Source organism: Perissodus microlepis, chromosome 4 (assembly GCF_051167445.1).
Source record: "Perissodus microlepis isolate ML-2025 ecotype Zambia chromosome 4, ASM5116744v1, whole genome shotgun sequence".
Lineage (NCBI taxonomy): Eukaryota > Metazoa > Chordata > Actinopteri > Cichliformes > Cichlidae > Perissodus > Perissodus microlepis.
The window spans coordinates 26201405-26218054 of NC_140464.1; the positions used below are offsets into that span (position 1 = coordinate 26201405).

At 40.7% G+C, this 16650-nt stretch overlaps 1 protein-coding gene across 2 annotated transcripts; it reads left to right on the forward strand.

Annotated features, from left to right (window-relative positions):
* The first annotated feature begins 965 nt into the window (after positions 1-965).
* Positions 966-15314, forward strand: LOC146389110 (interleukin enhancer-binding factor 3 homolog). Of its 2 annotated transcripts, XM_084926785.1 has the most exons (18): positions 966-1046; positions 2326-2422; positions 3118-3338; positions 3445-3619; positions 4973-5120; positions 6559-6650; positions 7813-7908; positions 8178-8289; positions 8406-8503; positions 9067-9178; positions 9312-9425; positions 9798-10003; positions 10164-10343; positions 10426-10707; positions 12129-12261; positions 12365-12412; positions 13957-14352; positions 14460-15314. In XM_084926785.1, exons 2-18 carry the CDS (start codon positions 2420-2422, stop codon positions 14588-14590), a joined length of 2547 nt encoding a protein of 848 aa, XP_084782911.1. In that variant the 5' UTR covers positions 966-1046; positions 2326-2419; the 3' UTR covers positions 14591-15314. The 2 variants fall into 2 exon arrangements, with proteins under 2 accessions (XP_084782911.1, XP_084782912.1); XM_084926786.1 differs by lacking the exons at positions 13957-14352; positions 14460-15314 and adding an exon at positions 12948-13827.
* The last annotated feature ends 1336 nt before the right edge of the window (positions 15315-16650 follow it).

A 16650-nucleotide genomic window follows, 5' to 3' on the forward strand; every position in this document is an offset into this window, starting at 1 on the left:
ACAAACTCAAACAAGCTGTTTGTTATCTGTTATCTTTTTGCTAACCCACATATGGGTTCTTACATCATATAAATGAGAGAAGTGTAATTTTAAGAGTTGGAAAACCTTAGAAATGGCAGTGGTTCATGTGGATATATATTTCCCTAAAAGGTAAACTATGTGTTGTTGCAACACAACTGGTGACCTACCCAGTGTGTACCCTGCCTCTCACCCCATGATAGATTTTTTTATATGCGTCGCAATAATATATTTTTTATAAAGCCAATCACGGAGTCTGACATTGTGCTTAAATGCGCTTTTCTCAAAGTTTGCATGAAGTCTTGGAACAGAACTGAATCACAAAAATAACAATAGTTTTCATAAATTATGTATAACGATAACTTGGTGATAGACCTTTGATAAAAAAGTATCTGTTGGCGTGTCAAAATCAACTGTTTGACTTCCAGATAACCAGCGCAGTAACAATGTAATGCTGAAATGTTTCGAGTTTTCGTGAGCTGATTAGAACTGAGTTTGATAAGATGTGAGACAATTTTAATTTGAAAAGACTATTCCAGACTGTAATGCTATACCTGGATCAAGAAAAGTATTCGGTGATATTTTCTTTATAATTTCTGCAACCCCTTTTTTCATACAAGATGCCAAAGGTACTTTTTCTTTTTAAAGTAGCTTTATCCACTACTTTTCAGACCAAATCCTTAAATAACTGTCATTATTCTTGTGGGGGAAACTTTATGGAGATCTCTCACAGTAACACACAAGCGGTGGAAATGACTACGAATATTTGTTATGTAAGATAACTGTCGTGACAATAACATTAGTCCCAAACATTGCTGAATCAATCAGCCAAGTGTTTAGAATTCAATGCCTTGATTATTAGCCACGCCCCAAATACGGTGTTCCGCTTTTCTATTTGTAAATATTCAAGTCACGTGGAAATTTAGTCCAATGAACACCATTCTCTTCCCAGATCGTGGGCGTTTCCATTTGTGCTCCTGCTACCGAGACCGGGAGCTAGCGTGAAGCGCTGTGTTAACGACACAACGGTAAGTAACAAGAAAAGATCCGAAATAATGACTTTAAGTATTTAGGAATGAAGATACTAAGGAAGCTGAATACCAAAAGTAGTTCAGAAGCTCGACTGTATATTCCGTCCTGGGCTCGTAGACTTCAGACGTTGAGCTTTTTTTTGCCATTGTTCGGCAAAGCTAGCATGCTAGTGCTAACTGTAGCTGAGGTTTCAATGGGGTCTCGTTTTGTCTCCTCTACCATTTTGGTGTCTGATAAGCAGCAGACAAGTACTTAAATTCAAAATTCTCAGTTAATGTGCATCATATTATCAAGTTTTGCAATTGGCAGGAATAATGGTAACACACATGACTGTGTTTCCCGATTTATGGAGCATGTCTGCGCAGCTTTAAACCGCAGGCGGTCGGTTTTTGTCGGGGATGCGAGCTATCTGCCGTCAACAGCCAGACTCTGCGCCGAATTAAAATGGCGTCTGTTTTTAAATCCACGAGTTGGAGCTGCGAGGGTCCGGGGACTGGTTGTTTCTTGAAGTAAAGGTTACGTTTCAGTGAGAAGTTTTAGTACTTTAGTGGCTCGTGGGGAGTGCGACGTGAGCTCATTTTGGCTTTGTGCCATGTTTCGGTAAGTCGTTGACAGGTTGGAGCGTAGAAAACGGGGCAGTACGAGCCGTGTTTAAGATTTCAGCTCTTTTACGTTATGTCAGCTTTGTATCCAGGTACAGAAAGGTAGACCCACGATGGGAATGCTACAGTATGTGAGACCTGTGGGTGTGTCGTTATTATTGAATGAGAAGTCCTGCCCGCCCACTTCACGCCACTATTTGATCCAGATCTTAGCGTTTTGCTGTAGTAACACAGTAGCAGCTACACTCATCACGTCAGACAACACTGATGAACACTCAGTCATCCATGAAGGTTCTGCTGTTCCCCTCCACTCACATTCATCTGTTTACACCAGCCTGGTTTTTTATTTTGGTTAGAAATTAAAAAAAAATCTAACATGATTGCCCTTTATTCTGAAATATTGTGGTTTGTAGACACGAGTGAGTCGCATTAATTGCGCTTTTATTTATTACTGTGGAGCAGGAGAGGCTGGGCCTGTTTAGTGCCTGAGGCTTGTAAATCTGTGCCAACTATGTTGCTGCAGCTGGATGCCAGAGATGCCAGTGAAGTGTAAAAACATTTTCACCTCTGAGCCACTGAATGTCAAACAGTGGCAAACTTGAAATAAAAAAATTGTTGGTTTTAATTTTGCCCTGGTTTTTGATTTTTATTTTTTTTTATTTCCGTCCTGCAGACTCGGACAGCAGCAAAGTCATCTGCTGCCAAGACGACCATTTTAATACTGTGGGTCACTGGATAAAGCAGCCGTCACGGTCTCCACAACAGCAATGGTAAAATTTTCATTTTTCAAGTCTTACTGCGTGTTGTTTATAGGGCAGAGGATATCCAGGCATTTATGTTAAATACCAGTGTTAACAGGACAAATGATTGTGACCCATCTGATGCAGCCAGCATGTTGTTGTTCCATGATGCCCGGGGCTTTGGGAACACATGCTGGCTGCTTTCACATCACCGCCATCACTCTCCCATAATTTGGCTTTGGTTGCCTGTGCATACCCTCTGCTTGTGTAATGACTAGTTTTAGAAGCTTGACCTCTGTGTTCAGTATTTCAATTCATCAAACAAGGTCAGAGGAAGGAGGTCTTAGTTTGGTGGCCCGTTTAATCTTGATAAATGTTTTTTCCAGGTTGAGCAGGAGCTGCTTCATAAAGCTGGATTAGTAAAGTTAGTTGAATAACTCGTCTGAATAGAACCTCGACTGAAGTTTGAGGAGCTGCTGCATAAATGTGTTACTCGGGTTAATTGTCCCAGGGTAATTCAAGATGAGGTATTAATGTATTTTCAAGAGTAAAAGTTAGACTTTTATTTGTGGAATGCGAGGTAATAAATCTTGTGCACATTCTTGTCATGCATTGAAGTCTGGGTAGTGTTACGATGGAAATGCTTTGATTGAAACTAGTCTCATCTAGCCATGTGACAGATATGTTTCCCTTAAATTCACGCTGTTGTTTCTTTTCATCACTAGCCACCACCAATGCGCCACCGCGCCATGCGTGTCTTCATGAATGACGACCGCCATGTTATGGCAAAACACTCTGCCATCTACCCGACACAGGAAGAGCTGGAAAGTGTACAAAACATGGTGTCTCACACAGAGAGAGCACTCAAGGCCGTCTCTGACTGGCTGGATAAACAGGAAAAAGGGACGACAAAGTCTGACTCAGGCACAGAGACTGATAAAGAAAGGTGAGATGTTGGAGACTTTGGTGAGTAAACAAGTACCTTTTTAAAACCAAATCTGACTTTGTTTCATTTTATTCTTCTCCACTGTGCATCCGGTGTCTTTTCAAAGTGAGCATAAGGATCAGGCCACCCGCTCTCTGCGTGGCGTCATGAGGGTGGGACTGGTTGCTAAAGGCCTGTTACTGAAGGGGGACCTGGACCTAGAGCTGGTGCTCCTTTGTAAGGACAAGCCTACCATCAGTCTGCTGAAGAAGGTGTCTGAAAACCTTGTTACACAGCTCAAGGTGAGAAGTGTGACGATTCACTCTATATTCGGAAAAGTTTTATTTAACTATAACATTGCTATTTCAGATAACTTGCAACTAAACTAAAACTAGATGTGATTTAACACAAATAAAAATAAAAAGTAGATTTAGAAAAAGGCAAATTAAGTGAGCAAACGTTTATAAACTATATTAGTTTTAGTCTTTGTGGTGCATTATCAATCTGAAGCTTTGGGTCTTGTCTTGATAGAGATTTGGGGTACCTACATGGCTGTGATGCTACTTATATTGTAATGCCTGTAAAGTCTTAGCCTTATCAAACATATTTCTCATTATAGTAATTGGAAAAACTAAAACGGCCCATTTTAGAACAATGAAAAATAAACTGAAACAAGCAGAAGCTGGAAGCTAACTGAAATTAAACTGAGTTGGGAAAATTCTTTTCAATTTTGACATGACTGATGTTCTGGGTGTCCGTGTCATCCTGTGCAGTAAGGACAAACAAAACTTCCCACTGGCAGCATGCACACAAGCAGTGACTCCGACCCAAAAAGCAGCTCCTGTTTCTGTGAGCTGGGAAGAGGAAATGTAAAGCTAAAATGAAGTCAAGGGTGCAGTAAACCAATGAAAATGTTATTTGGCTGAAATCGTCCGCCTGCCAGTGTTTGTATTTTAAACGTATTGATTAACATTGTGTTAGGCCCGGAAAACTTGTATTTTCGGGTTAGCCCTTCACACTTGGGAGTACTCTTTAATTAAAATTTCAGTAAATGTAAGCATTAAATCAGAAGCGTCTCGCTTGGGTGAAAACTCCTCTGACCCAAAAGTGTCTGCAGACAGACACATTTGTGGGAACAGTGATAGTAATGGGTATTATGGAAAAGCTAGTTGTTGCCTTTGTTCTTATGAAAGTGAAATCTGCGATTGCCTCACCAGTGAGAATTTGGTTGGATGAGAACATATCCATTGATATGAGCCTTGAGATTACATCTGTACTGGTATGTAAACTGTTGGGGAAAAGTTACTGGTAGCAGTTTAATAAAACAAAATGATCTAGGACCAAGAATCTATATTTGCTAGCTTCATAGATTTCTATAATAACTCAATATCTTTGAAATGAAACAAGACATTAGGGCTTTTTATAAACCCAAATTTAGAGGAAAAAGATTTCCAAGTTTTCATTCTGGATCCCTGGGTAGTGTTATGTTGGGGTTTTTTGTTTTTTTTTGTTAAGGGAATCCTACAGTTGTATAGTCTTTGGTATCCCTACACGTGTCCTCCTTCATGACTGGGTAAGTTAAAGAAACCAGTGTCAAGTCTTTTTTTCTTTTTCTTTTTTAAACTGTACTGATTGTCTTGTTTTCTATCTTTCAGTTGATCACAGAAGACAAGTATGTGGTGACCCAACAGATCCGTGAAGCTAGCATCGTCATAAAGAACACCAAGGAGCCCCCTCTCACCCTCACAATTCACCTGACGTCCCCTTTGGTCCGTGAAGAGATTGAGAGGGCTGCAGCTGGAGGTAAGCTCCTGATTGAAAGCCTCAGTGTTTTTCTTTCTTTTTTTCTTTTTTCTTCTCTTTCTTCTTTTTCCCCTCTTTTTAGTGGCACCCTGTTTCCAGCAGGGAGGCCAGGCAGGTAACCAGCCTAGACAGATATTGTTTATTGGGCCTTCAATGGAGCTAGAGGACAAGAAATGCAGTCACATAATGAAAGTGTGCTATGCTTATAGCTCTCTAGACACTCTCGTAGTTCCATGTAATGTAATTGGACATTTTTGATGGCCCAATATACAGTATAGGGCAGGTAGTTTACTGACTTCTGAAGACGTGGCTTTTTCTTCCCCCTTAATGATCAAGGTCACCAAAGAAATGAAGGCTTACTGAGAATTTAACCAAATACAAAAAGAGAGACCACTTTGTTTGCATGTGTTTTATCATTGATGATGAACAGTTTGCATTGCAGCAAAAATGAGTAGCAAAACGTGCAGTGACACCCAGCAGTGGGCAGACAGTCTCTGATGTTGTTGAGCAGGGAAGGCTCGGGGTTGCAGATAATGACAAGGGACACTTGAAATTGCCTGTCCAACCACACCCAAAAATCCAGGGGTTGGTCCCACATGTCAGCTAGTAATAATTAATGGCAATGTGAAACGTGTAGTTATTTGGATTATTGGTAGCTATACAACAAAACATTTGTTGTATTTTGCGTTTTTGAGTTTTCAACAATAGACCTCTACCTTGACTTTATCTGTAGCTTCGTGCTCACAGTGAGGCCCAGTTTGGGACTTTGTTTAATTTTTTCTTTTTAAGCCATCAGTTTTGCTGCAGTGTGGACTTTTTTTTATACCCACCTTTTGTGTATCTGATCATTTTTGCCTGTGGTTTCAATTCTGATTCTCTCTGTCAAGCCTTCTAGTTTGTCAATTTTTAGGGACGCTGGACCTTTGACCAACTGGCCGCTCTCTGTCTCGGAAGGGGCAAAGCGCAGTGTACCCAATCTAGGGGTGAAGGGGAGGGGCTCTACCTCCTGTTAGTGCCAGAAAAAGAAAACTAGACCGTTTTAGGCAATGAAACTAAAGCATCCATTTGAGTTGAAGCGGCTATGGAGAGACAACCTCCCATTTGATGCAACCTATAATCCCTTTATAAAGTCGCCTTTCTACGTCAGGGATTTATTTTTATTTCTTGTAATCTCTTATTTTTTACATATTCCAGTTACAACGCACTCTGCATTACAGTCACTCCGGTGGAATTTAAGTGTAATTGTTACGTGCCGGGTCATGTCAAACCATATTAACTGGGAGGTTGGGAGCGTTTGGTGGTTCTCCAGTGGAGGGGTCCCCCTCCCCTTTCCCCTCCTGGCTGTGGTTTGGGAAGGCTGCCTGTGTTCCCCCTGGCCGGCTGACAGAACTCCCCTTGGTCAAACTGTACCTTGTCTTCTTATTCCACCTGCCAATAGAAACGCTTTCAGTCAACGATCCCCCGGATGTTCTGGACAGGCAGAAATGCCTAACTGCCTTGGCGTCTCTCCGCCACGCTAAGTGGTTCCAGGTTTGGATCTTGTCTTTATTTGTCTCTAAAACAGAAGTAGTTTTGAGTTTGGTTTTATGCTGTTTGTCTTTTATTTGGGCGTTCCATGTGTTTTGTTTTTCTTTCTTTTTTAAAATTTACTCTTTTGAAGTGTACTTCCTGTAGTAATTCTTGATGACCTGGATGTTTGTTTCTTAGGAAACCTTTGTCATCGCACTGTTGTAGAGTTGTTTTACTCACATAACAGATTTTTATTGCTTTATCATTTCATAAACTGAGAAATTGTTGCTTTTCAGTCCCTGATTTTCTTTGTTTTCACATTTAGCTTAACAGCTTCTAACTCAAATCAGTAAAAAAAAAAAAAAAAAAAAGGGGCGGGGGGGGAACTAATCCATGGTTTGTCCAGGTGCAATATTTCTCTAATGTCAGTGTTGCTGTGAGTGCTTTGTCATTATTTTCACACTTCTGCAAGTCGCAAGCTCCACTTTTGGTAGAGAAAGGGTTCCTTGTAGTTAACTGTGTTTGATTATATCTCATTGTAGTATTTTCGCCTGTTTCATTTCTGGCTTTGACACTATAACGATCAGTGCTCCATCTCTGCAGCTTGTTATTGTAGAGTATGTGGCCTCAGCTGTTTCTGCTCTCTGGCTGTTTCTGTTACTCTGTGTGCCACAAAAGCAGCAGAAATATTGCACCTCGAGTCATATTTTAAACTTCCTTTGCCACTAACTTAGTCATGGCCTCTTTTAATGACAGCACATGTATGCATATCCTCTGAAATAACACACTTGTTAATCATTTTAAAGTTGACATAAAGTTTGAGGTGGCTTTAGTCGCACATTCATATGCATGCTTTTTTCCTACAGACAGAAACAAGCAGTAACTACACCACTGATCATGTTGGCTATTGATTTGCAGACATAATTAGGCTTTTCCACCAAAGTGATCAAACATCATTCTGTCACCTAATCTCTCTGGACATTTACCATAATGACAAAGCTAAGCTGCTGTAGTCTGTGTGGCTTCATTTTTATCTTTCCACATATTTGAATATTTATCTTGCTTTTTGTTGCGTACAGTCTGCTTTTCTGTTGTGTTGTTGTTGTTGTTGTTGTTGTTGTTTTGTTTTTTGTTTAACTAAGGCTGTTTGTGCCCCTCCCCCCACCCCTTCTTGTTTCCTCAGGCTAGAGCCAATGGGCTTCGCTCCTGTGTCATTGTTATCCGGATACTAAGGGACTTATGCGCCCGCGTCCCCACATGGGCCCCCCTCCGGGGCTGGGTGAGTAAAAGAAAACCTTATAACAAAATTTTTTTTTTTTAGATAGATAGATATGCGCTGATTGTGCCTTTTATAGGACTATCAGATATGTTGAATAAATATTGCCTAAGGCTGATGAAAATGTCAAAAAACAAAAAAAGAAACTTTAAAATTCCTTTGTTATTGCTTTCAAGACACCACTATCTCACGTTCTAATACTATGACCTGAAATCTCTTTGTGTAAGTATAACTGGGCTTAAAAATAGCGTCCTATCTCTCATGCTTTGCAGCCATTGGAGCTGATCTGTGAGAAAGCCATTGGCACAGGGAACCGGCCCATGGGTGCAGGAGAGGCTCTGCGGAGGGTTTTAGAATGTCTGGCTTCAGGAATTCTCATGGCAGGTATACACCTGAGATCTCTTCTCAAAACTTTAATTGTGCAAGTGTAATTGTACTTGTTTAGTTTGTGTGCTTATTTCTAAGCACACGCCAATGCTGTCGTTTGTTCATGTTGTAAGATGGGCCTGGAATTTCGGATCCATGTGAGAAGGAGCCAACAGATGCAATTGGTCATTTGGACCAGCAGCAAAGAGAAGACATCACAGCAAGTGCACAAGTAAGTATGTGTGTGGGTGGCAGCAGCAGTGTCTCAAAAAGGCGCCAAGAGGCTGGCTACAAAAGGAAGCTCATGTCCATCGACATCCGTGTTTAAATTCCCAAATATGCAGCAAAGGAAGAAAACTCATGTTTACAGCCTGGTACAAAAAACAGCCTAACATGATCTGCATGGAGAGAGATTTGTTTATTTTATATTTTTAATTATATTTTCAAATTTAGGTTTAAAATTGGGGTCATTGGGGAAAAAAAACTCCAGTACTTTTAAACTCTATTGCTTAACTTGAATTAGCTGGTTTCTATGATGCAGTCAAGCAGTTTATGGTTGCAGCATGCTGATGAGTTTTGCTAGCCATAACTGGTGACTTAGCACTTTACCCTGTTGTCCAAATAGAGTCACTTCTGACTTAAAATAAACAAAAGAAATGGCTCAGACACTAACAACAGGGCTTCATAAACCAGTGAGTGATGTCACCGTGTCTGTGTCCTTCTTTCATATGCAGTCTGTGTTCTGCATATTCATAAATGGGTATATAGTTAACATCATGTGTTTGTTGTCCTCAGCATGCCTTAAGACTGTCAGCTTTTGGACAGCTTCACAAAGTGCTTGGAATGGATCCACTTCCTTCTAAGATGCCCAAGAAACCTCGACCTGAGACTCCTATCGATTACACAGGTAAACCTGAGATTTAAGTCGTCTACAAAAGCACATTAGACATGGAAGTTTTGTCTGTGCATGGTGTATATTTAATATGTATTTAGTATAATTTGAATGATCTCATTGCACAACTTCGGTTGTTGTGTTTCAGTGCAAATCCCACCCAGTACAGCATATGCACCACCAATGAAAAGGCCTATCGAGGAAGAAGAGGGTACTGATGACAAGAGTCCCAATAAAAAGAAGAAAAAGCTGCAGAAGAAATGTAAGTGCTCTTTTAGCTCAAGTTGCATGTGAACCTTTAGCACGTGTGTGTGTGTGTGTACACTTATCTGGGCGCGGAAGAGACACACTTGGGTGATCAGATGTGAAGTTCAGCTGTATCAGAAATCATGAAGTGTGCTGCCATTGATAATGTTACTTAAATATGTTCCTTTCTTTTTGAATTAAATTAACAATTTTGATGTTTGTTCACTTTCAATAGGTTAAAAAAGATGTTTGGTTTTAAAAATTATAACTAGATTACTACTTTCTGGTCAAAGAAATTTCACTAGTCTGATAATTAAAGTAAAACATTTTGATTTTACTGTATGTTATTATTGTTATCATAATGCTGTTTTTCTGACTTTATCACCAGCTGCAGAGGAGAAGGCTGAGCCTCCCCAAGCCATGAATGCCCTAATGAGGCTCAATCAGTTAAAGCCAGGACTACAGTATAAGCTGATCTCCCAGACTGGCCCAGTTCATGTTCCTGTCTTTACAATGGCTGTAGAGGTAGATGGCAAGACATTTGAGGCTTCAGGCCCATCAAAACGCACTGCCAAGCTGCACGTAGCTGTAAAGGTAGGCAAAACATTTGCAAGACTGTCTGAAATGCATATTAGATTTCATTGTTGCCTTAAACCTCAGTGTCTTTTTCTTATTTTGTCTTTTTGTAGTTATAGTTAGACTTTATTCTTGCATCTTTTTAACCTACACTGAATCTTCTGTGGGCACCTTTTAGGTTTTACAGGACATGGGCCTGCCCACTGGAGTAGAACTAAAGTCTCCTGAGCCGGCAGTAAAAGCAGACGAGGCAGTAGTAGCAAACACTGTGGAACAACAGAAGCCAGTAGTGCCACCTGTCGAAACTATCACTGCTGCCGCAGGAGCAGCTAATGCAGAAAGCACTGAAGCTGCAGAGGTATGTGTGTCAGCAACCAGCTTTTGGGTTGTTTCCTGTACTGCTCAATGTATCATTTTACCCACCAACTCTTTCTTATCAGACTGCTCGCCAGCAGGGACCAATCCTCACTAAACACGGCAAGAACCCAGTGATGGAGCTGAATGAGAAGCGTCGAGGCCTCAAGTATGAGCTCATATCAGAGACCGGCGGCAGCCACGACAAACGTTTTGTCATGGAGGTGGAGATCGACGGGCAGAAGTTCCAGGGCACAGGATCCAATAAAAAGGTGGCTAAGGCTTATGCAGCTCTGGCTGCACTGGAACGGCTCTTCCCTGAAGGCTCAGCACCTGAGGCTGCTAAAAAGAAAAAGGGACCACCCATGGTAAGCATCCCATTTCAAAAGTCCAGGCCCAAGATTTTTGCTTAAAGCATGTTTGTAGTTAAAGTAACTGTGGTGCATGTTGTATTTTGTGTACATCAGTTCCTGCACAGCTCAGTGGTAATGTACCATGACAGTGATGGAAGAGTAACATCCAACAAGTTTACATCTTGCGTCTTGCAGTGAAGTAAAGTTGTAGGGTCTTGTGTTTGGGGGGGGGGCGTTCTGTATTGGAACATCATATTAAAATGGCAGTAAAAGCCGTAACGATTGTACACACAACACGCCAACTTAAGAGCTGCATGACCAGCCGAAGTGCCAAAAGAAGATTGTCATGTGACGTCAAAATAAGCTCATGACACAGGCAATGCAGCAAGTATAATGGCCACATTACTGCTCAAATAAAAAAAATAAAAAAAATGAGGAGTTAAAATTAAACATGCTCTGTTCATCTATTTGAGTTAATTACTGATGTTAGAAAGGATTGTGTCACATCTTAAAAACATGAGACAGTTGCCTCTTAACAGGCTGACAAGTGAATTCTATCTGAAAGATGCACAACAGAAGTATCTGCCAAAAAACCAAAGGGGGAAAAACACTTTAATGAGCATCTTTCTTCAATGCTCTCTTCCACTCCCACTGCTATCTTGGATTTGGTTGTCAAGAGAAAATTCTAGTCCATTGTAGGGCTTGCAATAAATGGAAATCTTCTGGTTAATGGTGGCAAACGCTGGCTCTCCTGATAAGATAATCTGCAGTTCATCCATGTTATGTAGCAAAATACTATCTTGAGTGGATGCTGTTAGCCAGTTTACCCAGACTGTTGAGCTGATCTGGTAACTAACTACTTAATCTGCTAATGGCATGAACTATGGCTAGGTTACAGCTAACTGGTTAACTGTTTTGTTTGCTAACGCTATTAATAGCAAAAGTATAATGGTATTGATTTGAACTCTTTACCCTTGAAAGTCTACCATGAGTATCCCTTGAAGCTCTTTTCTGCGCGGAGTGCTTCCTGTCATATTTTAGGCCTGCTTATAGAACAAAATGACTGGGTTTGCAACAGAAGTTAGCGAAGGTGGTCTCTGCCTGTGCAGCTACCCTTTGAAAACAAACTACTGTAATAGTCATCAAACAGTGTCTTTATTGGTATTAACTGAGGTGTTGAAACTCACCATTAAAGGTACAGGGGAGGTCATCAAATGTTGTCTTTATGACGTAAAGAGTTAAGATATCAGCAAATAAGGTACGGCACAACGCTAAGATGAATAACTAACATTTGCTTGTGTTATTACTCACATGGGGGAAGTCGACTAGCTGTAAAATATAGTTATGTAACATGTACTTTTGTCATTGTTACTGAAACACAGGTATGCAGAAAGTTATGCTGAACTCCTTTTAAGTGATGTTCATTTCCTCTTTAGCACACGCCAGGGTTTGGCATGATGGGAGCCCCTGGACCTGGAGATGTCGGCGCCCCCAGGGGCAGAGGGAGAGGAGGGCGAGGTCGTGGAAGAGGCAGAGGTTTCAATAACGGAGGCGGCTATGGCCAAGGAGGTAAAAACAGATCCTGGGTATACTGGTACTGCTGGTAGACTTGGTCAGTGTGCTTGACACAGTGTTAAATCTCTTGAAAATAAAACTTATGTGCTCCTCCTAGGTGGCTTTGGAACATATGGTTATGGGAACAACGCCAACTCCGGATACAGTGAGTGTCCATTTCTTCCTTTCTAATCTTGTTGTGGGTGAGAATGTAATCTTTGAGAATTTAGTCTCTGATTTACCCCGTGAGCTTCAGAATTACATATTTTTGCCAGTTTGTTAGCATAGATGTTGTCCTTCTGCATCTGGCTAGAACTCTGGGAAATGTAGTCTATTATGTAAAAATGGTTTTTCCCCCAGCCAGCAAGACCATATGCTGGGTTGTTCCCAGTTCAGTGATTTTACATTTCTCTGCTTTAAGCCACAGGATTGAATCTGGTTTTGACAAGTCGCCTCTTATGAGTACCCCTTTCTTCGTTCTGGCAGCCTGTTCTGAGGACTGACCTACAAGAGCGTGACAGGAGCAGAGAAATCTAAAAAAGAAAAAAGACCAAAACAAATCAAAAATTCAGTTTGAACAAAATCTGACCAATGAGTATTTCACCTGCCACCATTTTAAGGCAGGAAAAAAAATTCAAACTAAAATTTAAATCTAATTTTGATCATTTTTTTCCCCTTCTCTGCCCTGTCTCACTCTTTAGGTGACTTTGTCTCAGACTGCTATGGCTACCACGAGTTTGCGACATAGATGTTCCCCCAGTCTTAGAAAATCCAAAACTGTGCTGTAGCGAGGATAAAAATGGACAAAATACTCAGTAGTTTTCCCGAAGCATCACGAACTCCCCTTCACCACCAAGTCCTCAACCCTGGGAACAAAGTGACAACTACCCTCTGCCCTGTCTTGCCAGTTCCTCTTGTCGTAACCATGGCACCTCGGGGAGACGACGTGCCACTTGCATGCATGTAGCCATAACACCTTGTGTTCTCTCAAGTTGCCGTGGATGTACCCAAACTCCTGGATCTCTGCAAGCTGCAGGGCCGATTTGTTGCAGAGTATCTTCACCCGTCATACTGGGGGATGGGGCTTGTTTCTGGAGTGTGATTAGCTGGCAGCTGGACTAGACTGCCTTTTGGATTGTTGTCAAGACCACGACGATGGCCTGGTCTCTCTCTTTGTCTTCATAACGTTTTCTTGGATGCAAATGCTGAGAACATTTCCACGTGGATTGCTTTTTAGTTCACTCTTAATGCTTTTTACTCACTCCCATGTTTTTTCCAGTTTGCTTTTAAAAAGTGGTCATGTGGTCTGTTCGAAAACAACAAAAGAATCTGCTGTTTCTGTATCACATCAACAACACTTGTTAAGTCATTACTGCACTGAATGCATGATGTTCTTATTTTGGGGATGTCTGCAGGTTTCAGTTTTCCATCTGTATTAAGTTCTGAACTGTAGCTGTTGGAAGACAGAGTGGATGAATTGGAAGATCTGATGCGTGTCGGTGAAGCGAAGACTTGTTCTAGCTGTTTTTATGTTGTTTTTTTTTTTCTTTTTTTTTTTTTAAATAAATGTGACTTCATTCATCACTGTGCTACTGCAAGCTTTGTTTTGATTGTGCGTGACAATGTATTGCCATTAAGAAACATGTAGTAGGTGCAGCTGCTGCCATGCTATGTTTGTTTTTATGACCATGCAATGCCCTTGTTTCACAGATTACTACAATAACGGAGGTACAAACGGAGGACCTGGGGCATCAGGCAGCTCATCGGTTGGCCCTCCAGCTAACACAGCACCGGGCCCAGCACAGGGATCCTATGGTTCATACTACCAGAACGATGGAGCCTACACTGCCGCTTCTGCCAGCAAGCCCCTCAAAAAGAAACCCCCTATGCACAAAGGAGGGAAAGCATCTTTTCCAGGTCCCCCAGGGACAAATAGTGGGCCTGCAGGGGGCTACCAGTCTGGCAGCGGCTCAGGGCAGGGCTCCTATAACCAGTATGGCCAGGGCTACGGGCAGGGAAAGAAGAGTTTCAACCAGAACCAGGGGGGAGCAGGTGGATACTCGTACAGCACTGCATACCCGAGCCAAGTGACGGGAGGAGCTGGAGGTAATCAAGATTACAGTTACGCTGGTAAAGTGTTGGGATTTTAAGGATTCTAAGAAAAATTTTATTTATACACATTTTCATCACTAATTGTCATCGTTTTGGTGCAGGTTTCAACAACCAGTCCGGTTACAACTCACAGGGAGGTGGAGGAGGTAGCAACCAGGGTTTTGGTTCTCAGTACCACAACTCGGTGGGTTACGGCAGAGGCGACAGCAGCATGAACTACCAGTACAGATAGACTGCGTCCCTCCATCTGTGAATCTCCAGCACCAAGCACCCCGCATCAGTGTCTCAAGCCTTCTCCAAAGAAAGTGATTGACGGCTTGCCTGTGCTCTCTGCCTTTTCTATGTTTGCTTCGTATATGCTTTTGGTTTGTATGTAGCACATGTGGGCACAAAACGAGATATCTGGACTTTGATGTGTCAGAGCCGAGTTGTGGCTGAATTTACTGGTCTGTTTCAGTGGTCTGGTCAGTGCTTAGTCTTTTTTAAAATTATAATATTTTCTTTTTTTTAATCGATACTACCAGTCCCCATTCTCATCACTAAATATGAAAGCCGATGCTACAAATCACTTGCTTGCTCTGACTTGGTTTCCTTTAAAAGTTATGTGGCAACAGCATTTATTTCCACATGAAATTTAGTACAATCTTGTGGTGTTAAACTACAGGGTTGTGTGTTTCGTTTTCCTTTTGTTTTTGTAACAATTCAGTGGACCCAAAAACTACTTTTCTCCAGTGCTTGTAATTTTGGCTTATTTTGTAATTTACCTACTGTGATGTAGTTATTTTAATAAATGGTTTTGGAGATTACTGGAAAGTACACTTTACGTTCTGGTGTTTAAAGTCACATTTCTGCTCAATGTAGCTTTTGGATTGGGTGGGACTTGTTTGAGTTAATGTACAACAAACTATGTTTGTATCAATAAAAGACTTTTATTTTGAATAAAAGCCTTCATTACAGTTTTGACTAAAGGTATCGGCTAACAGTTATATTCATATAAAGTGGGGTATTTCACAGGTAATATTAAGCAGGCTCAAAGGAAATCGGGAAACGCTACCAAAATTACAGCTATAAGCATTTGGAAACTGGGTAAAATAAGTTGTGATTTCATTTTATTTTATTCTTTTTAAATGTTCATAGATGCCCCTAGGGTTATAAATGTCCTGTAATGTAGTGGCATCGCTGAAGCGGAAAAGTTTGTTAAAGGTTAGTAATCAATAAAATAAAATATAGTCCACTGTAACTATGTTATAGAAATAACGCTTTCTCACTCATCCTTTGGTCGGCAGTGGACCAAACCACTTTGAGAAACGTGGGGAGTCCGTCTTTTAAAACATATATTTATATGCATAAACATCTGCCTATTATTAAACCAGTAGCTTTCACTAAATTTAATGTTATTGCTATTTATAATTACATAGTTATATAAAGGGATGTGCTGAGGAGGCCAAAGCGTTTTTCGCAGAAAAGGGGATGTTAGACCACCTTGTACACCATAATATCCGCCCATACTTGGATTGCCATGACAACGCAATTTTAGTCTGCTTTAGGGCGGTGGCTACAAAGGAAAAAAGAAGCTTAAGTCGCTCTTTTTGAACTTGGTGCTACACAAAGACCCAGTGTAAGATAAGTAAGGATTACTTTGAGGTGTACATCAAGCAAAGTTTTTCTAGTAGAGTCCTAAAATAAAACTAGCTTTTATGGAGCTTGTAGGTAGCATAATAGGTCCAATTTCATCTATTGATAATGCCCGATAAACAATGTTTAGCTATGCAGGGGCGGATCTTGAGAAATTTTCTTAGGTTTGTATGGAAATCAAATGGGGTGGCAAAATCACAGCCTTTTTTTTTCTTTACACAAATGCTGGTGTTACATTGTATAATATGTATTATATATGGTTAAAATACATCAAATGCAGTAAATGTATACATGTTTCATATAAATATAGTCTACAACTGTTTTATTTTTTAGCCCACACAATTAAACATTTCAGTTACATAAAACATGGGAAATTTGATTTTATGTACTGTATAGTCTGTATAATAAATAAGTATGTAGCCCAATAAGTATAAAATCTAGACAGCTACACAACATGAGGTGGTTCAGTTACAAACAAGTCTAACTAAATTGTTTTATTGTCTAATTAAATTGTTACATGCTTAAATTTACACAAAATGCCAGAAATCTGCACTGTCATGAACACATTTTTTCACCAAAAACTGAAACTTAATTTTTCATGACTTATTGTACGTGGCACATGCCGCCCGACGCCACCCCAGTGGATAGTAGTAGCAG

Bases quoted from the DNA above. Each gene is read 5' to 3' on its own strand.
- LOC146389110 (XM_084926785.1), top strand. The intron at 9,179-9,311 runs GTAAACCTGAGA...GTTGTGTTTCAG, and splicing joins GACTCCTATCGATTACACAG to TGCAAATCCCACCCAGTACA. The intron at 12,413-13,956 runs GTGAGTGTCCAT...CTTGTTTCACAG, and splicing joins CAACGCCAACTCCGGATACA to ATTACTACAATAACGGAGGT.